Genomic DNA, 25,908 nt, shown 5'->3' with positions numbered 1-25,908 from the left:
CTTGATAAGCTGCTGAGGGTTTGGGGGCCAAGGTCCTTGCACAAAGCACCTTTGTAGAAGAAAGATGGTAGGCATTGTAGAAATACAGATTAATTATAGAGTTCTGGATGGCTGTGGATGGATGGTGAGATGGAGGGTGAGAGCTTTCTCTGCTGGCCTGGGCCACGCGCCTGCAACCCCTTCCAGCTTGCGGGTCTGAAGGTTCAGGGTAGCAGCGGGGAAATGATCCACAGGCAATCAGGTTCAGGAGACATGAAGCTTTATTATTAATACACCCTAGCCACCTAGGTTAACCTTTTAAGCAGCCTATTTCAGCCACCCAGCGTCTCAACCTGCTTCCTATGTCTCTATCCTGCCAACCTCTCCTGCTGCTTCTCCCTGAACCTCTCCTTTTACACCCCTGAGACAACTCTTTTGTTCCCTCCCATAAACCCCTCCCAGATGTGGACAGGTCTGACCAGGTAAAACTAGCATTTTGCTCTGGGAGGGGGTGACAGGCATCAGCCTTTAGATGGAGAACTCATCACCACTGGGAAGGCACCCTTCCCCTCTTGGGGCGTGTGCATAGGAGAACCTCTAGGGAGCCTGGCACGTACAATCCAGAGTGAGAAATGCAGGTAGATGAGCCAGAGCAACATGAAGCAGTTCAGAAGAGGAGCCTGCACCCACGGAGCCTACACTCATTGTCACTCAAGCCCTAAGGCACTGTGTTATAATCCCTCAGGAGGACAACTATGATAAAGCAGGGTAGCAGTGGAGAAATAATCCACCAAGGAGTGAAGAAAAGGGCCCGGAGAGATAGCACAGTGGCGTTTGCCTTGCAAACAGCCAATCCAGGACCAAAGTTGGTTCAAATCCCGGTGTCCCATATGGTCCCCCATGCCTGCCAGGAGCTATTTCTGAGCAGACAGCCAGGAGTAACCCCTGAGCACCGCCGGGTGTGACCCAAAACCCAAAAAAACAAAACAAAACAAAACAAAAAAGGAGTGAAGAAAAGATTAACCGGAGTCAGCCTATTTTTTTCTTCACGGCCTCTCTTTGCCATGTGCTGCCTATGCCATGTGATTTCTCTCTCAAGCCCCAAACCAGACTCCTCTCTTTATTATCCAGAACCTCACCCACCAGGGTGAGAGAAGGTTGAATAATCCAGGTGGGCTTTGACATACCAAAAGAAGAGGTTAGGGGGGCTAGAGAGATAGCACAGCGGTAGGGTGTTTGCCTTGCAAGCAGCCAACCCAGGACCAACAGTGGTTCGAATCCCGGCATCTCATATGGTCCCCCATGCCTGCCAGGAGTGACTTCTGAGCACAGAGCCAGGAGTAACCCCTGAGCGCTGTCAGGTGTGACCCAATAGAAGCCTATAGCCTAAGATGCCAGCTGGTATCTATACTGCAGGCTAAAAAAGGGGAAGGGCCACATTAAACACCCTCTCCCTATCACTGCAACTGTGTAAACCAGCCCCTCGGGGTAAGGTGGGAAGCCACAGCCCCCATAGGTAAAGGCCTCATTGGGGGTTTGGATTGTTCCCTGGCACCCGGAAGTCACTCCCCAGAGGTAACTACTCAAGGCTCAGTCCGGCAAGCCTCTCCCTCTATACACCTATTTTTGCTTGTTTGTTTTCATGCACCTATGGTTTATTTATTTACTTTTTTGGGCCATAGCTGGCAGTACTCAAGTGCTATTTAGGGATATGCATTTAGGGATTCCTCTTGGCAGATCTTAGGGGGATCCTATGGGCTGCCAGTTATGGAACCTATGTTGGCCACGTGCAAGGGCCCGTCCATGTACCAGTGGAAAGTCCAAAAATACTTGGGACAACTCAGATTACCCTGTCAAGCCTGCCCTCCCACCAACCCTGGGGCATGCTGGGCAAAGGAATGGGGGTCCTCCATGTTGTGTAAGCCCTTGAGCCCCATATCCCTGAGCAGAGAACAGGTCAAATGTGGAGGTGAGAGATACAGGGCAACAGGGCTTGAGAACCGAGGTGGGGGAAGGAGAACAGACTGGTACTGGGCAGGGCCCACAGAGGGGAAGGACTGGGCAAAGAAAGGACCACTAGGACAATGAGAGTTGGGAATGATCCCTCTGGACACTGGACAAGAACTGGGTGCTGTAAAGGAGGGAAAGTGATAGACCCCTTCAGCAACAATATCACAAACTAAGGTGTTTAAAAGGAAAGAAAGGGAGAGAGAGAGAGAGAGAGAGAGAGAGAGAGAGAGAGAGAGAGAGAGAGAGAGAGAGAGAGAGAGAGAGAGACAGGCAGACAGGCAGACAGAGACAGAGACAGAGACAGAGAAAGAGAGAGGAGGCAGACCGAGGAAGGGCAGGAGGGAAAGTGGAGACAATGATGAAGTGTGTTGGATTTTGAAGACTGAAATTCAACTATAAACAACTTTGTACCTGTGGAAAAAAACAATGTATTATGAACAACCTTGTAATCATGCTAAAAAACGATTAAGGGGCTGGAGCGGTGGCGCAAGTGTTAAGTCATCTGCCTTGCCAGAGCTAGCCTAGAATGGACCGCAGTTCGATCCCCAGGCATCCAATATGGTCCCCCAAGGCAGGAGAGATTTCTGAGCACATAGTCAGGAGTAACCCCTAAGCACCGCCAGGTGTGACACAAAAACAAAAACAAAAACAAAAACTAACGAACAAAAAGAGTCTGCTTGCTCTGCCCCTCTGCCTGCATAAGTTTTCTATGCTCACTCGTGAGCCCCCACCTCTTTCCATGGGCTACCCCATCTCCCTCACATCAGGACACCCACCTTCCAGCTAAGCCACGTGCTCCTGAGACCCTGCTCAACCTTCAGTGTCCAGTGTGCAGCACCAGCTGCTCTGGGCAACTTTCTTATTTTTGCGTGGGGGGGGGGGGAACATACCCAGTGGGTTACTCTGCACTCAGAAATTGTTTCTGGCAGGCTCAGGGGACCATATGGGATGTGGGGATTAAATCCCAGTGGTTCCCAGGTTGGCTGCATTCAAGGCAAAGGCCCTACGGTGGTCCTATTGCTCTGGCCCATGCTCTGCACAGCTTTCCCCAAATTTCTTTCTCTTTGCGTCCTTCTAGCTCACCAGAGGTTCCACCGGGGACCAGGTGTCCTCACCCCATGCTCTCTGTGTCTCTCTCCTGGCAGACAACCCTGGTTGCACCTCCCCTCTCAAGGCTCCTGGCCTTCCACACTGCCCCTGATCCCTGTGCATTCCCATACAGAGCCCCTTCCTTGGTCCAGCGCCTCCGCCCATACCATGGTCCAGGGTGCCTCCCCACTCGGTGTCCAGGGCTCATCCTCGTTCCCCATCTAGGTGTCTCCCCATCCTGTGGTCCAGGACACATCCCAGTCCCCAGTCCAGGCACATTCCTGTCCCCCAATCGAGGCACATCCCCATTCTCCAGTCCAGGGAGTATCCTTGATCCCCGGTCCAGGGTGCCTCCTCATTCTTTGTCCAGCGTGCATCCTCTTCCCTGTGTAGTTGTCTCCCATCCCTCGGTCCAGGGTGCATTCCCGTTCCCCAGCATAGGGAGTATCCCATCCCTGTTCCAGGTGCAACCCCCAACTCTGGTCCAGGGCACCTCGTTATTCTCTCAATATTTGTTTCCCCATCTCTGGCAGGGGTGCATCCTCGTTCCTTGGTCCAGGGTTCCTCCGCATCCCTTGTCTAGAGTGCATCCTCAGTCCTCATCTAGGTGTATACCCACTCCTCACCCCCCCCCCCCCCCCCGGTCAGGACACATCCCTGTCCCCACAGTCTAGGCGCATCTCCCATCTTCTGGTCCATGACGCCTCCCCATCCCTTGTCCAGGCACATCCTCATTCTCCTGTCTAGTTGTTTCTCCACCCCCAGTCCAGGTGCATCCCCATCTCGGGCCAGGGTGCATCCTCGTTCCCTGGTCCAGGATGTTCTCCACCCCTTGTCGAGGGCGCATCCTCGTTCCCCTCTAGGTGCCTTTCCATCTCCCGGTCCAGGCACGTCCCCATCTCCGGTCCAGGCGCATCCTCGTTTCCCGTGTAGGTGTCTCTCCATCCCCTGGTCCAGGGCACATCCCAGTCCCCGGTCCAGGCGCATCCTCGTTCCCCGTCTAGATGTCTCCCATCTTTGGGGCCAGGACGCCTCCCCATTCCTTGTCCAGGCGCATCCTCATTCCCTAATCTAGTTGTCTCCCATCTCGGGTCCAGCACACATCCCAGTAACCAGTCCAGGCACTTCCTCGTCCCCTGGTCCAGGGCATAACCTGTCTCCCCCACCCCATCTAGGTGTCGCCCATCCCTCGGGCCAGAGTGCGTCCCCGTTCCCCACTCCAGACGCACCCCCAGCCCCTGGTCCAGGACGCCTCGCCATCCCTCTGCTAGGGCGCATCCTCGGTCCCCATCTAGCCGTCTCCCCATCCCTGGTCCAGGCGCATCCTCGTCCCCGGGTCCAGGGCGGCCCCCCGCTCCTCATCCTCGTTCCCCAGCTCGTCGCCTCCCCGTGCCCGGCGCCCGCCGACGCCCGCGCGCCCCGGTGGACGGACGCGCGTCTCGTCTCGCGTGGAGTGGGGACGCGGGCCCGGCCGCGGCCTCCGATTGGCCCCCGGCTGGCCGGGCCGCGTCACGGTGGGTCGCCCCGCAGCGCTCGCTCGGCGTGGATGCCGCGCGCCCCGCGGGGGCCCCAGTCGCGCGGGCCGGGTCGGGGCCTCCGGGAGCCGGTGGGCCGCCCACCCTGGGCAGCCGGGCCTGGGCGCGCGCGCGGGCGGGCGGACAAAGGAAGGGCCATGCGGGGCGGCGGGGCGCGCGGGGCCCGGGGGCTGCGGCGGCGGCGGCGCTGAGCGCGGGCGGGCCGGGCCGGGCCGGGCCGGGGTGCGAGCCGCGATGCCGTGGTTCCCGGCCAAGAAGCTCCGCAAGCAGGCCAAGGTGCTGCTGCTGCTGCTGCTGCTGAGCTGCGCCGCCTGGCTCACCTACGTGCACCTGAGCCTGGTGCGCCCGGGCCGCGCGCTGCGCCAGCGCCTGGGCTACGGCCGAGGTAGGCGGGGAGGCCGGCCAGGGGTCGGGCCCGGGTCGGGGGGCGCGGGTCGGGCCGGGCCGGGCCGGGCGGGCCGTGACGCCGGCGCAGGCGCGCGCGACCCCCGAGGCCTGCTCCCGGGGCGCCCCGGAGCCGTGACGCAGGGGCCTGTGGGGTGGATCGGACCCCGGCGCTGGGCGTCCTGGACGGGGCCGCGAGTGTGGGGGACCCCCGAGACTAGGTAGGCCGCTGCTGCCTGCCGGGGGTCCGGGCACAGGCGGGGCTCGGAGCCTGCACCCACGGGCTCTTCCGCCGTGGCTCCTGCGCCCACGGACACACCCACACACCCTGCACCCACCCACAAAGCCTACGCCCGCGACACCCACGCGCCCGCTACCCACGGACTCACCCACACACCCACTGACACACGTACCCTGCACCCGTGGACACACCCACGCACCTGCACCCACAGATCGCACGCCCAGTGACATCCACACACCCTGTCCCCACGGCCCCTGCACCCATGGACATCGCGTCGTGCATCCGACACCCGCATGCCCTGCGCCCACACACCTTCACGCACTGACACCCATGCACCCTGCACCCATGGTCCTTGAGCCCACGGACACACCCACACACCCTGCACCCACAAAGCCTACGCCCGCCGACACCCACGCGCCCGCTACCCACGGACTCACCCACACATGCTGATCTATAGATCCTGTACCCACTGACACACATACCCTGCACCCGTGGACACACCCACGCACCTGCACCCACAGATTGCACGCCCAGTGACATCCACACACCCTGTCCCCACGGCCCCTGCACCCACGGACATCGCGTCATGCATCCACTAGCCTACACCGACACCCGCTTGCCCTGCGCCCACACGCCTTCACGCACTGACACCCATGCACCCTGCACCCATGGTCCTTGAGCCCACGGACACATCCACACGCCCTACATCTATAGGCCCCGCACCCACGGACACCCCCACACACACTTAGAGGCCTCTGACATCTGGAAAATGCATTTCTAGCCCAGGAGCCACTGGCGACTTCCCGCCAGAGCAGGGCAGCCGGGGAGACTGAACCCCAGGGCAGCGCCTCAGGGCAGGACCAGGATCCCACCCAGATCTGGAAAAGGGGGTCCTGCTGTGTAGTTGCTCTGCTGCCATTTCACGGACCCTCTGTGGGTCTTGGGGACTTCCCGTGGCCCCTTCGAGCACAGTTCACATCCTCATACCAGAGCACCCCACTCCCCTAAGGCAGAGACCCCCCACTCTCCTAAAGGAAGGCACTCACACGCTCCGTGATCTCAGAGCATCCTAGCACATGACCCAGTGACCCAGAACTATTCTCCACATCTGCCGTTGCTTCTGCGGGTTCCTGGGTCACACACACACACACACACACACACACACACACACACACACACACTGGCTCATACACACACACACACACACTGACACACACACACACACACACAGCTTCCTGAGCTGCAGGGAGTCCAGCTGAGCATGGGAGGTGGTGGTGGTGTGGAGACCCGTTTTCAGGGCCATTCTGCTTCCGACTACAGAGTGGGGTGGCCACCTTTCCGGGTCCTAGATGTCCCAGTCCTCTCTGGCACAGAGCAGACGTCGTCCCCCACGGTCCCCCAAGGTACACAGAAGAGCAGGACTGAGCCATGGAGCAAGGACATGCCACAGCTCTCCCTCCTGCAGCCTCCTCTGCCAGGAACGTGGCACCTTGGGGGCGGGGGCGAGTTCTGGGGGTCCGACAATCCTGCAGACATGCAGGTCACGGAGGCGGGTGGCTGGGCATTTGCAGGGGCTGCAGGTGGCGGCCTGCACACACACATACATGCATAAGTGGGTGTGTCACAAGTGTCGGTGAGTGCCTACACGCTGGCACATGTGTGGGTGTGTGTACTCGTATATACATGGAAGTGTTCTGCAACACTGCATACGTGTTGGCCTGTGTGCGGGTGCACATACACACGAGTGTGCATGTACTTGTATGTGGGTGTACAAAGAAGTGAGTGCAGAAACATACGAGTGTGCTTACACATTGGCATGTGCGTGTTTGCATCGGAACTGAATGAACGTAAGAGTGCAGCACACGCTTACACACTGCATGGACACGGGTCTGTGCTTGCACACTTACCCGAACGAATGAGCGCGACACACACTAGCATGTACTTGGGCCCATGCTTGCACACAGGCCTGAATGAATGAATGTAAGGGTGTGGCACACACTTATACACTGGCATGTAAGTCGGTCCGTCAGCGCACACTTCCCTGAGAGAATGAATGCAGCATACGCTTACACATTGGCATTTTCGTGGGTCCATGAGCGCACACTTCCCTGACAGAATGCATGAAATACCTTATTTCACCCAAAACAAAGTTCACCCCTGGTTTCTTTGTCTCTGTTTGTTTACAACTCGGTTTCACCCCAAACAAAGATAGCCTTACTTGTCACCTGGATGGATTTACTGCCCCACCCAGGGTTATTTCTGTACTCAATAAAAGTGGTAGTTCTGGCAGGCAGCGGGCTCTCCATACAATAAGTACAATCAGGTGTAACCCAACACTTAACACGCTGGCTTGTGCGTGATCTGGGCATACACACCTGAGTGAATGTGAGTGCAGCACACACTTACACACTGGCATGTACGTGAGTCCGTGCTTGCACACTTACCCGAGCAAATGTAAGAGCATGACACACGTTGGCATGTACTTGGGCCTGAATGAATATGAGTGCAGCACACGCTTACACGTTGTCATGTAACATTGCTTTTGACTGTTCTTCCCGAGCAAGGGTGCAAGACGGGGTGAGGAGTGGGTCGTGGAAGTTGGCTGGACTAACCACGTGGGCCTTCTGCCCCCACCGTAGCTGGGAGCAGGTGGGAGGGCACCTTCCTGGGCCACGCATGGCATGAGCTGTCCTGGGCCTGGGCCTGGGCCGGGAGCAGCCACCGCCTCCTCCGCAGATGGAGAGAAGCTGGTGGAAGTGACCGAGGGCCATGGCGTCTGGGGTGCGCGGTCCACGCCGAGAGCAGAGGACTCCAGCGAGAGTCGCGAGGAGGAGCAGGTGGTGAGCAGTGGGCATGGAGACCATGTGCAGGGCCTGGGCACGGTGGGTGGTGCCCGAGAGCGCCCTGGGTGGCTGGGCCCTGCTTGGGCAGGAGAACTGAGGTTGGGGTCCTGGGGGAGTGTCCAGGAGCGGTCCCCAGAGTCCTGGTGAGCTCTTCTTTGCAGGCTGAAAATCAGGGTGCAGACATGCTGCTTGGGAGGGCAGGAAGGCCCCCGCACCCGAGCCTCACCCAGCAAGTGCCCCCCTGGCAGGAGGAGGTGAGTTCCGCTGGGGGCCCGGGCTTGGCCTCAGGAGGCGAGGCTGGGGGGCCGGGCATGGTCTGCTGAGGGGAGCCCCTCCTTCCGCAGTACAAGGGGCAAGTGAACCTGCACGTGTTCGAGGACTGGTGTGGGGGTGCTGTGGGCCACCTCAGGAAGAACCTGCACTTCCCGCTCTTCCCTCATGTGAGTGCCCGGGGTGGTCTTGGAGGGGGGAGGACTGGGGTGAGGCAGGGAGGGTTGGGGTGACCAGGAAGGTTAGGGGTGATTGGGGAGAGTTGGGGTGAGGCGGGGAGGGTTGGGGTGACCAGGGAGAGTTGGGGTGAGGCAGGGAGGGTTGGAATGACCAGGAAGGTTGGGGGTGATCGGGGAGAGTTGGGGTGAGCTGGGGAGGGTTGGGGTGACCAGGAAGGTTAGGGGTGATAGGGGAGAGTTGGGGTGAGGCGGGGAGGGTTGGAATGACCAGGAAGGTTGGGGGTGATCGGGGAGAGTTGGGGTGAAGCGGGGAGGGTTGGAATGACCTGGAAGGTTAGGGGTGATCAGGGAGAGTCGGGGTGAGGCAGGGAGGGTTGGGGTGACCAAGGAGGGTAGGGTGTGGCAGGGAGGATCAGGGTGAGGTGGGGAGGTTTGTGTGACCAGGGAGGATTGAGTGACCAGGGAGTGTAGGTGTGAGGTGGAGAGGGTTGGGGGTGAAGCAGGGAAGGTAGAGGCGAGGTGGGGAGGGGAGGGTAGAGGTGAGGCAGGGAGGGTTGGGATGAGGTGGGGAGGGAAGGGGCAAGCAGGGGAGGGGTCTGGGCAGGGCAGGGCAGGTGTGGCTGGGGCCTGCAGGGGCGAGGCTCTGACACCTGCCTGTCTCTCCCAGACGAGGACCACGCTGCGGAAGCTGGCGGTGTCCCCCAAGTGGAAGAACTACGGGCTGCGCATCTTCGGCTTCCTCCACCCGGCGAGAGATGGTGCGGGCAGGTGTGTGGGGAGGGCGGAAAGGGGGCCCCGGCCTGAGCCTGTCCTGTGACCCAGGCGACGTCCAGTTCTCCGTGGCCTCCGATGACAACTCCGAGTTGTGGCTGAGCCCAGATGAGAGCCCGGCGGGTGCCCAGCTGGTGGCCTTCGTGGGCAAGGTGTGTCCCCCACCGCACCCACACCAGCTGTCCCTCCGGGTCATGCCCCGACCCCGTCTCCCCATCTCTCCCGGGTCATCCCTCCTCCCCGTCCAGCTTCTGAGGCGTCTTTGTCGCCCCCAGACGGGGTCCGAGTGGACGGCGCCCGGGGAGTTCACCAAGTTCAGCTCACAGGTGTCCAAGCCCAGGCGGTGAGTGGCCGAGGCTGGCCGCTATGCCCACTGTCACCCATCATTCCATTTCCATCCTACCTGTCCCTCTGCCACCTGCTGGCCAGCGGGCCTTCCCTGGGGCCCAGCCTGCGCCCCGTCCCTCGGGCTAGCCATCTGTTTGGGCTGGGGTCTGAGGTCCTGAGCATGGGGGACCTGCCGCTTGACTCCCGTCCCCAGGCTCATGGCCTCCCGGAAGTACTACTTTGAGCTGCTCCACAAGCAAGATGACCGCGGCTCGGACCATGTGGAAGTAGGGGTGAGTCGCTGCCCTCCCCGGGCATGTCAGGGCCCCCACCGGCTCCCACGGTCCCCCAAGGGAAAACAAAGCCCTCGGGCACCTGTCCCGCTCTGCTGTGCCTGTGGTGGGGTCCAAGGAGGAGAGGGGGGGACCATCCCGACAGAGCCTTCGCGTGAGCCTGGCGTAGGGTTCAGCCTACCCAGACGAGGATTGGGCAGCAGCAGGGGGCCCAGCAGGGCAAGATATTGGGCTGGACATGGGGGGAACGGGGGAGGACGTCGGGAGGAGTGGGATTGTGACCCCGGCTCATGGCTAATGCATGTTGCCTTCTGCCTGTTGGGATCAGTGAATCCTGGAGGGGAGAGGAGAGCAGAGGAGGGAGACTGAGGGGGTCTGAAGGGGCTGAAGGACAACCACAGAGGGGCTGGGCCTTTGGGGGGCAGGTCTGGGCAGGAGGTCACGCAGGGGGCGGGTGAAGCAGGTGGCTCTTACGGGTACCTTCAGCTTCTCTGCTGCCTGTTCTCCACTCCTCTTCATTTTGGTTTTGGGGCTACTGTCAGTAGTGCTCAGGGATCTCTCCTGGCTCTGGGCTCAGGAACTTGGAAGCCCGGTCTGGGCGTGTAAGGCCAGCGCCTCCCGACAGCCTTGCCTCGCCTCTCACCTGGCCTTCCCTCTCAGGCCCTCCTGAGGCTTCTCATCAGCCAGCTCTAGCTCACCCTGGGAGGGGCCACCCCACGCTTCTGCCCACTAATCTCCTGCTTGTACCCCGACAGTGGCGAGCCTTCCTGCCCGGCCTGAAATTCGAGGTCATCGACTCGGCTCACCTCTCCCTCTACACGGGTAGGGAACCCAGGGGCCCCTCTGGCTTAGTCCTGGACATGATGCGGGGTGTTCCTGCCACCCCGTGGACCCACCCGCCTGCCTTTTGCCAGATGAGTCGGCTCTGAAGATGGACCAGGTGGCCCACATACCCCAGTCCCCGGCCAGCCACGTGGCCTTGCTGCAGCCGCCCGCGGAGCCCAGGGCGGACATGCTGCGGCCGGACCCCCGGGACACCTTCTTCCTCAGTGAGGGGACCTCCGTGGGGTCGGGGGGCTGTGGGGGCCCATGGGTGGGGGTCCCGGTGCCACCCTCACACCCCCTGTGCCCACCCCAGCCCCTCGCGTGGAGCCGTCCAGCCTGGAGGGCGTGCTGGAGCCGTGCACCTACGCGCCCACCTACGTGGTCAAGGACTTCCCCATCGCGCGATACCAGGGGCTGCAGTTTGTGAGTGGCCGGCGCCGCCCCCCTCGGCCCTGCGCCCCCCCCCGCACCCCACTCAGCCGAGGTGTGCTGTCCCCGCCCCAGGTGTACCTGACCTCCGTGTACCCCAACGACCACACGCGCCTGACGCACATGGAGACGGACAACAAGTGCTTCTACCGCGAGTCCCCGCTGTACCTGGAGAGGTGGGTGGGCGCGGGGCCGTCTTGGGTGGGGATGCCCGGGGGGGGGGCTGGAGGGTCCCTCACGCCCGCCCCGGCCCGCCCCCAGGTTCGGGTTCTATAAGTACATGAAGATGGACCGGCCCGAGGGCGAGGACGCCGAGGGCGAGGTGCAGCGCAGGGCCTTCCTCTTCCTCAGCCCGGAGGGTGAGTGGGAGCCCGGCCCTTGTGCGTGCGCCCACCCTGGGGTGCTCCCTTCCGCCTTGGGGTTCTCTCTCCCGCCCACCCTTGGGTTCTTCCGTCCACCTTGGGGTCCACCTTGGGGTTCTCCCGCCTACCCTTGGGGTTCTCCTGCCCATCCTTGGGTTCTCCCGTCCACCTTGGGTTCTCTCTCCCGCCCACCCTTGGGTTCTCCCGTCCACCTTGGGGTTCTCCTGCCCACCCTTGGGTTCTCCCGTCCACCTTGGGGTCCACCTTGGGGTTCTCTCTCCCGCCCACCCTTGGCGCAGGCCTCACTCTGCCCTGCCCCCCCCCCAGACTTCCTGGACGACGAGGACGATCAGGATCCGAGGGACAGCGAGGACAGCCCCACGCAGGCCCCGGGCCCCGTCGGGGAGGCCGAGGCGCGGCCTTCCAGCGCTCCCTCTCCGCGCGGCGCGTCCGCCTCCGCCTCCGCGTCCGTCTCCGCCTCCGCCACGAAGCCCGCCACGCCTCCCCCGGCCCCTCCGCGGCGCTCCCGGGCGCTGAGCTGGGCGCCCCGGCCCCCGCCGCCGCCGCCGCCGCGCCCCGACCGCCCGGCCCGGCCCCGCGCCCCCAAGGTGTACGTGACCCGCATCCGGCCCCAGGCGCCCGCCCCGCCGCGGCCCCCGCGCCCGCCCTGGCCGGCCTTCCCGGGCGTCTTCCTGCCCCGCGCGCCCGCGCGCCCGCCGCCGCCCTGGGCGCCCGTGTCCCGGGGCCGCAGGGCGCCCGCGTCCGGGGAGCCCCGGCGCCCGACGCCGCCCCCGAGGCGGCCGCCCGCGGCGCCCGCGTCCCCGTCGCCGTCGCCCCCGCCGTCGCCGTCGCCGTCGGCCCCGTCGTCGCTGCCGGGGCTGTGGCGGGCGCCGGGCGAGGAGGCGGAGGCGGAGGAGGACGCGGAGGAGGAGGAGAAGGCGGCGGAGAAGGCGGAGAAGGCGCGGCGGGGCGGCCCCGGCCCCGGCTGGCGCGAGGAGGCCATCGACTGGCAGCGCACCTTCAGCGTGGGCGCGCTGGACTTCGAGCTGCTGCGCTCCGACTGGAACGACCTGCGCTGCAACGTGTCGGGCAACCTGCAGCTGCCCGAGGCCGAGGCCGTGGACGTCGTGGCGCAGTACATGGAGCGGCTGCACGCGCGCCGGCCCGGGTGAGCGGGCGGGCGGGCGGGCGGGCGAGGGTCCGAGGGAGCGAGCCGGAGCCGGAGCCGGAGCCGGAGCCGGCCCGGGCGGGGCCTCGGGACGTGGGCGGGGCCCTGTGGGCGGGGCCCGGGGAGCGGCGACGCGTGATAGGCCGCCGGGTGGGCGTGGGCGGGCGGTGGGAGGGGCGACGGGCGGGGCCTCCGACGGCGGGCGGTGGCGGTGGGCGGAGCCTGGGGGAGGAGCGACGCGTGATAGGTCGCGGGACGGGCGGCGGGAGGAGCGATGGGCGGGACTAGGGAAGGAGCGCTGGGCGGGCGTGGTCGGGTGGTGGGAGGAGCCGCGGGCGGGGCCTTGCAGGTGGGCGGGGCCTAGGGAGAAAGCGACGCGTGATAGGTCGCGGGGTGGGCGTGGGCGGGCGGTGGGAGGAGCTGTGGGCGGGGTCCCCTCGGTGGGTGGAGCGACGGGCGGGGCCGAGTGGGGGCGGTCCAGGGAGGAGGAGCGGCGGGCTTGATGGGATCGCTGTGCGTACAGTGGGGTCAGGTGGTGGGAGGAGATGGGCGGAGCCAGATCGCGGGAGGGGCGATGGGCGGATGGGCGGAGCCTTGGGCGGGAGAACCGGTGGACGGAGTCCGGGGAGGAGCAGAGGAGCGTGAGAGGATCCTAGGACGGGCGGGGTGGGATGGTGGAGGAGTGTGGGCGGGGCCAGATAATGGGCGGGGCCAGGCCGAGAAAGCAAGGAGCGACGAGCGGGGCCTCGGGCGGTGGGCGGGGCCCGGGCGCGACGGGGCCTGGGGTGGGCGGAGCCTCTGGCGGTGGGCGGGGCCGGGCGCGACGGGAGTCTGGGGTGGGCGGGGCCTCGGGCGGTGGGCGGGGCCCAGGCGCGACGGGAGCCTGAGGTGGGCGGGGCCCGGGCCCGACAGGGGCCCGGGGTGGGCGGGGCCTCGCGCGGTGGGCGGGGCCGGGCTTGACAGGTGCCCGGGGTGGGCGGGGCCTCACGCGGCCCGGCCCGGCCCGGCCCGGCCCTGCAGGCGCTTCTCGCTGGAGCGCATCGTGAACGTGGAGAAGCGGCGCGACTCGGCGCGCGGGAGCCGCTTCCTGCTGGAGCTGGAGCTGCTGGAGCGCGGGGCCGGGCGGCGGCGCCTGTCCGAGTTCGTCTTCCTGCGCCTGCCGGGCGCGCGCGCCGCCGACCCCGACGACGCCGACGAGGACGACCCCGGGGACGGGGAAGCGCCGAGCCCCGACCCCGAGCCCGCGCCCGACCCCGCGCCGGCCGCCGCCTCCGCCGCCGCGTCCCCCTCGGCGCGCCCCGAGCTGTGCCGGCCGCTGCGGCTCGCCTGGCGCCAGGACGTGATGGTGCACTTCGTCGTGCCGGGTGCGGCGGGGCGGGTCCCGGGTGCGGGGCGGGCGGGGAGGGTCCCGGGGCTCCCGCGACCGACCGACAGACCGACCGACCGACCGACCGCCCTCCGCGCCCGCAGTGAAGAACCAGGCGCGCTGGGTGCTGCAGTTCCTGGCCGACATGGCGGCGCTGCAGGCCCGCACCGGCGACGCGCGCTTCGGCGTCGTCCTCGTCGACTTCGACAGCGACGACATGGACGTGGAGCGGGCCCTGCGCGCCGCGCGCCTGCCCTGGTCAGCGCCGGTCAGCCCCGGGGGGCGGCGGGCGGGCGAGCGGGCGGGGGTCGGACCCGCGGCCGGCCTCCTCCCCCTCCTCCCCGGGCCCACCGAGTCCCCGGACCCACCCCACCCCACCCCAGGTACCGCTACCTCCGGCGAGCCGGCAACTTCGAGCGCTCCGCGGGGCTGCAGGCCGGCGTGGATGCGGTGGAGGTGAGGCCAGGGGGTGGGAAGGCGCGACGTGGCGCGGGATGGCATAGCAACGGACGGCCTGGGACGAGACGACATGGCGTGCGATGGCGTGCCATGGGACAGCGTGGGACGGGATGGCATGACATGGATGGGGCGGCATGGGATGGGATAACATAGGACGGCATGGCGTGGGATGGCATGCCATGGGATGGCATGGGACAACATGGGACGGGATGACATGGGACGGCATGGGATGGCATGGGACATGGGACGGGATGGCATGGCATGACACGGGATGGGATGGCGTGGGACAGCATGGGATGGCATGGGACAACATGGGATGGCATGCCATGGGATGGCATGGGACAACATGGGACGGGATGACATGGGACGGCATGGGATGGCATGGGACATGGGACGGGATGGCATGGCATGACACGGGATGGGATGGCATGGGACAACATGGGACAGGATGGCATGGCATGACATGACATGGGATGGCATGCCATGGGACAGCATGGGACGGGATGGCATGGCATGACACGGGATGGGATGGCGTGGGATGACATGGGATGGCATAACATGGACGGGGTGGCATGGGACAGCATGGGATGGCATGGGACATGGGACAGGATGGCATGGCATGGCATGACATGACATGGGATGGCATAACATGGGACAGCATGGGACGGGATGGCATGGCATGACATGGGATGGGATGGCATGGGACAACATGGGACAGGATGGCATGGCATGACATGACATGGGATGGCATGCCATGGGACAGCATGGGACGGGATGGCATGGCATGACATGGGATGGGATGGCATGGGACAGCATGGGACAGGATGGCATGGCATGGGACAGCATGGGACGGGATGGCATGGCATGGCATGACATGGGATGGGATGTCGTGGGATGACATGGGATGTCATAACATGGATGGGGTGGCATGGGACAGCATGGGATGGCATGGGACATGGGACAGGATGGCATGGCATGACATGGGATGGGATGGCATGGGACAGCATGGGATGGCGTGACATGGATGGGTGGCATGGGATGGGATGACATGGGACGGCATGGGCAGGACTGACACCTCGCGCCCCCACCAGGACGCCAGCAGCATCGTCTTCCTGTGCGACCTCCACATCCACTTCCCGCCCAACATCCTGGACTGCATCCGCAAGCACTGCGTGGAGGGCAAGCTGGCCTTCGCGCCCGTGGTCATGCGTCTGGGCTGCGGGAGCTCGCCCCAGGACCCCCTCGGTAACGCCCCGCCGCGGGTCCCCAAGCCCCGACGCGGTGAGCGGGATCCCACCCGACCCCTCGTCTGAGCGTGGCCCCCGCCCTCCCCATCCCCAGGCTACTGGGAAGTGAACGGTTTTGGCCTCTTCGGGATCTACAAGTCCGACCTGGACCGTGTGGGGGGCATGAACACGGAGGAGTTTCGGGACCAGTGGGGAGGCGAGGACTGGGAGCTCCTGGACAGGTGAGTAAGTGCACCTGCCCAGGGGGTGTCCTCCAGCCTGGTCACCGCTGGACCACTTCCTCCTGAAGGGCTTCTGGGGACACGGTCCCCCACGGGGATCTGCTTCTGGGGATGGGGCCCTCAATGAGGTCTGCTTCTGGGGTCAGGGTCCTCCTCTCAATGAGGCTCTCTTCTGGGGACCGGGTCCTCTCCACAGGGTTCTGCTTCTGGGGTCAGGGTCTGCTCAATGGGGGTCTTCAGGGGATGGGGTCCTCAAGGGGGGGTCTGCTTCTGGGGTCAGGGTCCTCTCAATGAGGGTGTCTTCTGGGGACTGGGTCCTATCCATGGGGGTCTCCCGGGCCATCCTGCTGAGAGGCTGACCCTTGACTCCTGGTCCCACGTACTAGGCAGACCTCAGCCCTCTGCCCCCCAGGGATCCCTTCCTTCCCCCCACTCAGACCCCTGCCCTGTCCCCCATCCTGCCCCCCCCCCCAGGGTCCTGCAGGCGGGACTGGAGGTGGAACGGCTGAGGCTGCGACACTTCTACCACCACTTCCACTCCAAGCGGGGCATGTGGGGTGCACACAGCCACAAGGCCCCCCACACCGAGGAGCCCTGAAGACGGGGACCCTGGGGTGGCAGCTGGAGTCGACCTGGCCCTCACTGCGGTGGGTTCCCAACCAGGACAGCCACACCGTCCCTGGGCCTCTGCCCCCGACCTACCCACCACCCGGCCTGCTGGAGGGGCCCAGCAGGGTTGGGCCCACCCCCTACCCCACGATCTCCCCCTCTCCCCACCCCCACTGCACCCAGTGGGGTTGGCACTCTGCGATGATTTCTGTGAAATTTTGCTGTAGCGATGATTGTTTTCAGGGTTCCCAAGCGTTCTGTCTGTTCCGTTTTTTATTCAGAATGAAATGAAATATTTTTTTTAGTTCCAACTCTTCTGCCGTGTGTGGTTCACTCGAGGTGCAGCTGGTGAGGGGCCCTGGGGTGGCCCTAACCCTGCAGACTGACCACTCACCTTCCTGCTTGTTAACTGAGTTGTCTGGGCTGGGCCTGAGGAGAGAGCCCATGCTTGGCTTATTTATTTATTTAGTTTTTTGGGGTGAGGAATGGGTCTCCCCAGTGATTCTGGGGGTCTCTGGTTACAGCTCCTAGTGGTTGGGACTGAAATGATCTCCATGATGTTCCAGCCTTGAGAGCCGTGTCTGGCCCAGTCGGAATCTCCACTCTGCTGCAGTGAGTGAGGAAGGTGGGGTACACCTGAGGCTCCAGGCCATGTGGGGAGTCCTGTTGGGGTCTCACCACAAGACTGGGCAGCACTGTCCCTCCTGGGGCCAGGTAGATGGTGTCCAGGGGCTCAGCAGAGGCGAGCTGTGGGCCCTGAGACCCACCCGTGTGCAGGTCGGCCTCCTCCTCTGGGTGCCTGGTTTTGCCTGCGTCTCCACTGCAGGGCCCAGCTCTTCCCTCTCCCATGGGCCCTTGGTCTCAGCAGTTCTCAGCCAACACCTCTGATTCAGTCACATCTGCTACCCAAAGGATGTGGGGATCGGGGCTGCGTGACTAGTGCCCCTTCTGCCAACAGCCAGCAACTCACGGCCAGGAAGAAAAGTTACAGGGCTGGGCCGGAATGATAACACAGCGGTAGGGCCTTTACCTTGCACACAGCTGATCCAGTACAGATTGTGGTTCGAATCCCAGCATCCTATATGGTTCCCTGAGCCTGCCAGGAGTGATTTCCGAGCACAGAGCCAGGAGTAACTCGTGAGCACTGCTGGGTGTGAACCAAAAACCAAAAAGAAAACAAAACAAAAGAAAAAAGTTACAGGGCTGCTGCCCAAAACATGGAGAAATCTTAAAAAAAAAAAATTTAAAATAAAAGAATAAAAAAAACCCAAAATGAGTCCCAGTGTCCCATGTGGTCCCCCATGCCTGCCAGGAGCTATTTCTGAGCAGATAGCCAGGAGTAACCCCTGAGCACTGCCGGGTGTGGCCCAACAACCAAAAAAAAAAAAAATGGAGAAATCTTTCTCTCTTATCTGTCTCTCTCTGTCTCACCAAGTTACAGGGCTGTTACCCAAAACTTAGAGGAATCTCTCTCAGCTAAAGGGCTGCTGCACAAAACATGGAGCAATCTCTCCATTTCTGAGGAACTTCTGTCTGTCTCCTACATCGAGGAGACCAGCATCACACTGCCCCCTACCTCCTCATGAACTAATGACAACAGCCTGTGGGCAGAGGGGGTCTTGGCGGTGGGGATCCTCATGGGACAAACCTGCCCCTGCCCCACCCAACAGCAGTCCCTCCCTTGGCCTTCACCCAAAGGAGTGAAAAGCTGGGTTCACCCAACCTGCACACACACTTCTGCAGGATTAGTTGGGATCACCACAGTACAGTGGCGGAGATGCCCTTTGCCCTTTGGGAGGTGACAGTTAAGCAGATGGTCCAGCCGGTTATGGCGCATGACTCAGTGAGAGCAGCCATGGGATGAGAACATGAGATATGTCGGGGAAATCTCAGCAGGACTCTCCCAGGCTGTGCCCCGGCGGGTTCTAAAGGAGGTTTTTGGTTGAGTTGGTTTTGGTTTGGGGGACCACACCTATCTGTCTGTGTTCAGGGCTCACTCCTGGGTGTCCCATGTGTTGGGGACCAACCAGGGTCAGCTACATGGAAGGCAAGTGCCTAAAATTCTGGATTTTTGCTCTGTTTCATTTGGGGGCCACAGCAGGCTTCACTTGGGTCACTTCCAGGGCCTGCCTGCTCAGGGGTCCAGGCAGTGCCCAGCATCAAACTCAGGGTTTCACACCGGGAAGGCAAAGACTCCATCCCTGAGTTGCACCCCTGGTCCATCTTCTCTCTTAAATTCTATAATTAATAAATAAGAGACTTTCTGGTTTATTTTTGGGTCAGGGCTCACTCCTGGCTCTGTGCTGAAGATCACTCATTTGTGACTCTGCTGCTCAGGCCTTACTCTGGCCTCAGGTTCACAGGTCACTCTTGGTAGGATTTAGCAGTGGTCCTCAAACTATGGCCCGCGGGCCACATATTGTATTTGTATCTGTTTTGTTTCTTCATTGCAAAATAAGATATATGCAGTGTGCATAAGAATTCGTTCAGGGGCCGGCGAGGTGGCGCTAGAGGTAAGGTGTCTGCCTTACAAGCGCTAGCCAAGGAAAGGACCACGGTTCGATCCCCCGGTGTCCCATATGGTCCCCCCAAGCCAGGGGCAATTTCTGAGCGCATAGCCAGGAGTAACCCCTGAGCATCTAACGGGTGTGGCCCGAAAAACCAAAAAAAAAAAAAAAGAATTCGTTCATGGGCCTGGAGAGATAGCACAGCGGCGTTTGCCTTGCAGGCAGCCGATCCAGGACCAAAGGTGGTTGGTTTGAATCCCGGTGTCCCATATGGTCCCCTGTGCCTGCCAGGAGCTATTTCTGAGCAGACAGCCAGGAGTAACCCCTGAGCACCACTGGGTGTGGCCCAAAAGCCAAAAAAAAAAAAAAAAAGAATTTGTTCATAAGTTTTGTTTTTACTATAGTCAGACCCTCCAATGGTCTGAGGGACAGTGAACTGGCCCCTGTTGAGAAAGTTTGAGGACCCCTGATTTAGGGGATCATATTTAGTTCCAGGGATTAAATCTGGGTTGGCCATGTGCAAGGCAAGAGACTTACCTGCTGTCTTATCTCTTCAGCCCCAGGTTTTCAAAGACTTAACTCTATTAGCAAAGGCAACAACAACAACAACAACAACAATGGAACTTATTACCCAAAGTGTTAGCATGGCAGTCTGGAGAGAGACAACACAGGGTTAAGGTTTTGCACCATGTCTGGTTCCTAAACACCATGAGGAGTAATCCTTGGGTACAGAGGCAGGAGTGAACCCTCAGCATTGCCCTATACATCACATGGGGGGGTGCTGATACCACAATGTGTGAAGCACAGAGCTCAACAACAAAACAAACCCCATCACAAAAATGGCAAAGGAGAACCGAGGTGGCAGCGCAGTGGGTAGTGTATTTGCCGTGCACAAACAAAGAAAACGGCAAAGGAGCTGAAAAGAAACAGCTCTGAAGAACGCAACTAACTGTCACTTACAATAGAGGTCCTCTATGTCACTGTGTGTGGGTTTTTGGTTTTTTTGCCTTTATTTATTGATTGATTTATTGATTTTTTTGTTTTGTTTTTGGGTCACACCCGGCAGCGCTCAGGGATTACTCCTGGCTCTATCTCAAAAATCATCCCTGGCAGGCACATGGGATGCCAGGATGCATGAAAGGCAAACGCCTTACCTCCATGCTATCTCTCTGGCCCCTGGTTTATTGATTTTTGAGACACACCTGTAACACGGGTTATTTCTAGCTCTGCACTCAGAAATTACTCCTGACATGTTCTAAAGAATGCTGGAGATCAAGTCCGGATGGGACGCGTGCAAGGCAAATGCCCTCTCCCCTGTGCTATCGCTTAGCCCCCCAGCATGTTACCAGAGCAGGGTACAAGTCCTCCCAAATTTGTGGAGACCCTAGAAGGGAAAGGCTGGGAGATCTCAGAAAACTGCCAACCGGAGGGATGCAGGTTCCCAGAGTGGCCAGCGCCCTCTGGCGGACACGGATCGGAAGAGTCACCAGGAGCCCCTTGCCAAGTGGCGGGCACAGGCAGCTGTGTGAAGATTCCTGGTTCCTGGCCACAGGCAGTGAGGGAAGGGAAAGGGGACATAAGACACATAACATTTTCAGAAATTAGAATCATCTGGGGCCCGGGCAATAGCATACCGGCAGGGCGGTTTGCCTTGCACGGGGCCAACCTGGGACAGACCTGAGTTTGGTTCCTGGTATCCCATATGCCCCCCCCCCCCCCAGCTTGCCAGGAGCGACTTTTGAGTGCAGAGCCAGGAGTAACCCCTGAGAGCCGCCAGGTGTGTCCCTAAAATCAAAAGGAAAATAATTAGAATCACCCAACAACACGTGGGGGGAAATGGAAAGAAACAGAAAAACTCCTTTAGGAACTTTTCAAAAATAAGAAACCAGTGGACAAGGAACACACAAGACAGGGTGGACAAAGGAATGTCCAGGAGAAAAGCACAAAGCAGCCGGAGCCAGGATGAACACGGAGGAGTGTAAACAGGGGGGCCAGGACTGAGCTAGGGAGATGGAGGAGTTGGGTTCCAGCACCTCTGGGGAGGGTGGTGGGTAGTTGACAGGGCACTCCTGAGCCAGGCCACCTCCTTGTCACGCCCTGAGGGAAGGAAGTGACAATCTGAGTGAGTCCCAACAGCCCCAGGCCAGCATGAGGTGGTGGGTCCAAACTGACCAGGCCAGAGCAATAGCACAGCAGGGAGGGTGTTTGCCTTGCACGTGGCTAGCACAGACTCTATCCCTGGTGTCTCTCAGGAGTGATTCCTGAGTGCAGAGCCAGATGCCAACCCTGGGCATTGCAAGGTGTGGACCTAAAAAAACAAAAAGACTGAACCTGAGGCTTGAAGGGAACTAACTCCCCACAGCGTGGAAGCCGCTAGCAGGCTGCAGGCCAGGCCCCACCTGCCAGCACCCCATGCTGTGGGTCTTCTCCTCAAGACCCCTCCACTTTAAAGCTTCTGTAAACTTAACCAGGTTGTACCTCCTTCTCCCTCTTCAACAGGAGCAGAGGCCAGCTGGGACTCTGGGCTTCTGTGAGGGTCTTGGACTTAGTGGGGTGGTAGGATCCAGGATGGCACTGCCCACCTCCTGAGAAGCTGGGCCACATCTCTGCAGCCCTCCTGCCTCAGCGGACCGATCCAGTGCCGGGACAGGCCTCCAGTGGAATGAACAGGCCACCAGTGTCTGTGTTTTGGGGAGTGGTGGGAGATGCAAAGGGAAACCTCTCTGCTGCACTGTGAGGTTCCCAGGCCAGTTCTGCCCCTCCCACCCCTTGGAAAAATCTTACCCCACCCAGCTCCCTTCTGGGTCCCTATGCAATGTGGGGTCTCTCCAGGGACCCCTGCAGTGTTCACAGCTAGCTGGATGACATCAGCAATGCTGGGTGGGGGCTGTTGCTTGCTCGGACTCTGAGGCCCCCACCCCAACTCCCAGCCCTGAGATCGACCAGGGAGGGCAGAGTCAGGAGTGAGGGGGAAGGGCGGGGAGATTCGAAGGTACTGGGCGGGTCGCAGGGCAGGCCCAGGCCCAGACAATCTGGGCTGGAGCGTGGGCGTCGCGGCGGCATTGGTGTCTGGCTGTGGCGCCTACAGAAATCATGGCTGGGACCCGGGCCTAGCTGCATCCACACACCTGGCCCTCCCTGTGTGCTGCGTGGCCCCATCCTGGCCTGTCTTGAATGTTATATCTCTGTGCTGTTTTTTTTTTTTTTTTAATTTTCATTCTGATTTTGGGCCACAACCAGCAGTGCTCAGGGATCACACTCCCGTCGGTGTTTGGGAGCCCCTAAGGGGGCCCACGTCAACCAAGTGCAAGGCAAACACCCTCCCTGCTGTGCTATCACTCTTGCCCCTCTGTTATTAACTGTTTTTCTTGGATTCTGGTTCACAGCCAGCAGTGCTCAGGGGTTACTCCTAGCTCTGCATTCACGAGTCACTCCTAGAGGTGCACAAGAGATCCTATGGGGTGCCGGGGATCAAACCTTGAATAAGATGGACGCCCTCAACCATCCTCCCCGCTGTGCTATCGCTCTGGCCCCTTTTGAACTAACACTTTTGTGAGTAGGTCCCTCCCGGGGGCCATGCGCCCCCGTGGAGGGCGCAATTGGATAGGCTGGTGACCAAAAAGAAGTCACCCCTCCCCTCTGAGCCTGCCACAGGTCTGGCAGCCCCTCCTCTGGGAGCACCCCATCCCACGAGTGGCCTCTGGGACACTATCACCAATCCTTGGGGGCCCCATTCACTCCTCTCCTTCCATCCCAGCCCTGATCCCCGGCCTCTTCCACACCTTCATCACAACCTTCAGCAGTGCCCAGCTACAGGCTTTGCAAGGCACTGTGGAAGCCAGGGTTTGGGGTTCCCATACAGAATCCAGTCTACCCACCCTCACCATCTTACCTGCCTTTCAGTCTGGCGGTGGGATCGGGGAGCATCTGCATTGGTCTGCGGCCACGGCAGCCCTTCTCCGCAGTCCAGGAACGAAGAGGCAAAGCTCCTGGCTGTTGTCCCGGCCTGGGCTTGCAGCACACCCGTCCCAGAGAGGTCGGACACAGGCCAGCCTTCCCAGGGCCCTAACATGTTCTGCCTGGCGCAGGGAGCTGACACAACTTGGGGCCCTGGGTGGGGGTGGGGGGTATCCCTGGGACGGCAAGTCTGTGAAGTGTTCATCAGGCTGGGTCGAGCTCCCTGCTGGCCTCCCCTGGCTGGCCCTACACCTTCGGCTGCCCCATCCCACAAGGCTCACCCTGGAAGGTGAGAGGATGAGCAGTGGGCAGCCTTCCCGGCCTGGTTCAGGCCTGGCCTCTGCTGGCCCAGGGGGGCGCAGGCGGGCCTCAGCCCGTGCCAGGCATGTGCCTCCAGGCGCGCTCGCTGCCGCACAAACTTGTCTCCCAGGATTTTTCCACACAAAACACGTCTCTCAGGGAAGCAACCGGTCTGATGAGATGGGCGTTCCCAGCCCGCCCTCCTGGCGCCCCCACGGACAGTCCCACAGAGCGCGGCTGCCTGGGCCACAGACCCAGACCGGGGACCAGGACCGGGTCGAGTGGTACCTGCGATGGAGCCCAGGTCACCCGGGCTGGTGGCTGCGGGGAGGAGTCCTGGAGCCGGCAGTCTCCACACCAGCGGCCGGGTAGGTCTGGGCCATCTGCCCCCCACCCCGACTCTTCTCAAGACCCTACCACCCCTCTGCCTCCTGCCTCCAGTAGTCCCCTCACTCCACACCTCTATCCTGGCCCCTCCTCATTCCCTGGCCCTGGAATCAGCCACCTCAGATTCCCCCTCATTAGGTCCCTCAGATCCCCCTCACCAGGCCCCTCAACTACCTCTTTATCAGCCCCTCAGAGCCCCCCCATCAGGCCCTTTAGGACCCCCTCATCAGATCCCCTCAGACCCCCTCAATCATTCCCCTATCAAGCTCTCAGACTCTCATCAAGCTTCTCAGACCTTCATCAGGCTCCACAGAACCCCCTTCATCACGTCTCTCAGCTCCCCCCATCAGGCCCAGAAGATTTTCTCAATCGCTCCATCATCAAGCCCTACAGACCTTCCTCAACAAATTCCCTCAGACCCCCTCATCAGATCTCCTCAGACCCTCGTAAGCCCTTTAGGCCCCCCTCATTAGATCCTCTTAGACCCCCTTTAATCACTTCCTTATCAAGCTCTCAGAACCCCTCAACAGATCCCCCTCAGATTCCTCTTCAGTGGGTCTCTCAGACCCTTCTTCATTAAGTTCTCAGAACCCCGTTCATCAGGTCTCAGATCCCCCATGATCAGGCCCCATCCATCACCCTCAGATCAGGCCGTCAGGTCCCCTCATCAGATCCCATCAGACTTACTCATCAGATCCCCAGGTACCCTCATCAGATCCTATCAGAACCCCCTCATCCAGCCCCTCAATCACTCACTCATCAGGCTCCTCAGACCCCCCTCATCAGATCCCATCAGACTTACTCATCAGATCCCCAGGTCCCCTCATCAGACCCCATCAGACTTACTCATCAGATCCCCAGATCCCCTCATCAGATCCTATCAGAACCCCCTTATCCAGCCCCTCAATCACTCACTCATCAGGCTCCTCAGACCCCCCCCCCCCAATCAGGTTCCCTCAGGCTTCCTTCTCATCAGACCCTTCAATCACTCCCTCATTAGGTTCTCCAGACCCCCCTTATCAGAGCCCCCAATACTCTCCAGCCAGGCCCTTATACCCCCCAAGTAGGCCCCTCAGACCCCTATCTCAACTACTCCCTCTCCAGGCCCTTCAATCACCCCCTCCCTCATCAGGTTCCAGACCCCCGTTTAGGACCCTCTATCACCATCCCCCTCACAGACCCCTGGTAGGCTGGTTGTAGGTCAAGGCAAGTATCTCGGGGGTCAAGTGGAGCCCACTGACTTCCAGGGGGGCTGGGATTATTTTGGTGCTGAGACCACATCTGGCGACACTCAGGAATTGCTCCTGGCGGTGCTCTGGGGACCACAGGGGATGCTGGCCGGGGACCAAACTCGGGTCGGCCGCATGCCGAGGCAGTGCCCTTTCTGCTGTGCTATTCCTCCAGCCAGCTGGGCAGACGGTCCCATTCCCACCCCAGCAGATCTGCTTGGCTCACCATCACCACGCACCCTCTTCACTCCCCTCCTTTCCCTAACTCCAGCCCCATTGTCCCAGGGTTGTTCCCCAGCACCCCAGCTCCCGCAAGGCCCCACTGAGTCACAGCCCCCTGCGGCCAGCCCTGCCTGATCCTGCCCACGAAGCACTGCTGCAGCGTTGAGTCTGACTCACCTGCCCACACCCCTGGCCCTGGGGAGCAGGAGGCCAGGAAGGGGGTGACCATGGAGGTGCCTGAACGGGAGGGAGAGACTTCCAGGGTCTCCAGGAAAGTAGATTGGGGGCCACAGGCCAGGATGTCTGCCTGCCGCTGGGGGTGCATGGTCCACGGCTCAGGTTCAGGCTCCAGAGGCCTCCCGAAGCCTCTCTGTGCACTCTGCTCTCGTCCCTGACTCCAGCCTAACCCCAGTTCTGGTGCTCACCCTCCCTCAGCCCATCTGAGCTGCACTGGGGGTGTGGGCAGTGGTGAGGGGGTATACCTGGTCCTCGGGGCTCCAGGGGGGTCTGGGATGGGGAGCCTCCCGAGCGGGTGCCTTCTCTGACCAGCCCTTCTCTGACCCTCGGGTCGTTAGTCCCTCCTGCCCACCAAAGGCACCACCCGCCCTGAGTGGCCCCAAAGCCTGGTGAGATCCCAGCAGGCCCAGCCCTTCCCAGGGCCTGAGCACAGCCAGTTCTGGGGCGGTGGCGGAGTGGAGG

The 25,908-nt window shown here is 61.5% G+C and overlaps 1 protein-coding gene across 1 annotated transcript; it reads left to right on the top strand.

Annotated features, from left to right (window-relative positions):
• Positions 1–4,684: 4,684 nt before the first annotated feature.
• B4GALNT4 (beta-1,4-N-acetyl-galactosaminyltransferase 4) lies at positions 4,685–25,375 on the top strand. Its single transcript, XM_049780933.1, has 30 exons — positions 4,685–4,998; positions 7,975–8,078; positions 8,243–8,335; positions 8,426–8,521; positions 9,198–9,288; positions 9,353–9,453; positions 9,577–9,644; positions 9,843–9,921; positions 10,677–10,743; positions 10,836–10,970; positions 11,060–11,169; positions 11,251–11,351; positions 11,437–11,534; positions 11,865–11,995; positions 12,029–12,705; positions 13,726–14,069; positions 14,176–14,329; positions 14,455–14,527; positions 15,622–15,775; positions 15,872–15,998; positions 16,473–16,550; positions 17,570–17,727; positions 22,872–22,957; positions 23,018–23,094; positions 23,203–23,360; positions 23,502–23,739; positions 24,032–24,204; positions 24,404–24,460; positions 24,937–24,943; positions 25,273–25,375. Exons 1-30 carry the CDS (start codon positions 4,848–4,850, stop codon positions 25,373–25,375), a joined length of 4,089 nt encoding a protein of 1,362 aa, XP_049636890.1. The 5' UTR covers positions 4,685–4,847.
• The last annotated feature ends 533 nt before the right edge of the window (positions 25,376–25,908 follow it).

This window comes from Suncus etruscus, chromosome 9 (assembly GCF_024139225.1).
Source record: "Suncus etruscus isolate mSunEtr1 chromosome 9, mSunEtr1.pri.cur, whole genome shotgun sequence".
Taxonomy (NCBI): Eukaryota; Metazoa; Chordata; class Mammalia; order Eulipotyphla; family Soricidae; genus Suncus; species Suncus etruscus.
The sequence above is the reverse complement of the archived record's forward strand: the minus strand, read 5'-3'. Positions and strand labels throughout refer to the sequence as shown.

Excerpts from the sequence above, each read along its gene's own strand:
- B4GALNT4 (XM_049780933.1), top strand. The coding sequence starts at position 4,848 with ATGCCGTGGTTCCCGGCCAAGAAGCTCCGCAAGCAGGCCAAGGTGCTG. Across the intron at positions 4,999-7,974 it reads GCGCCTGGGCTACGGCCGAG|ATGGAGAGAAGCTGGTGGAA; the intron begins GTAGGCGGGGAG and ends CCTCCTCCGCAG. Across the intron at positions 12,706-13,725 it reads CTGCACGCGCGCCGGCCCGG|GCGCTTCTCGCTGGAGCGCA; the intron begins GTGAGCGGGCGG and ends CCGGCCCTGCAG.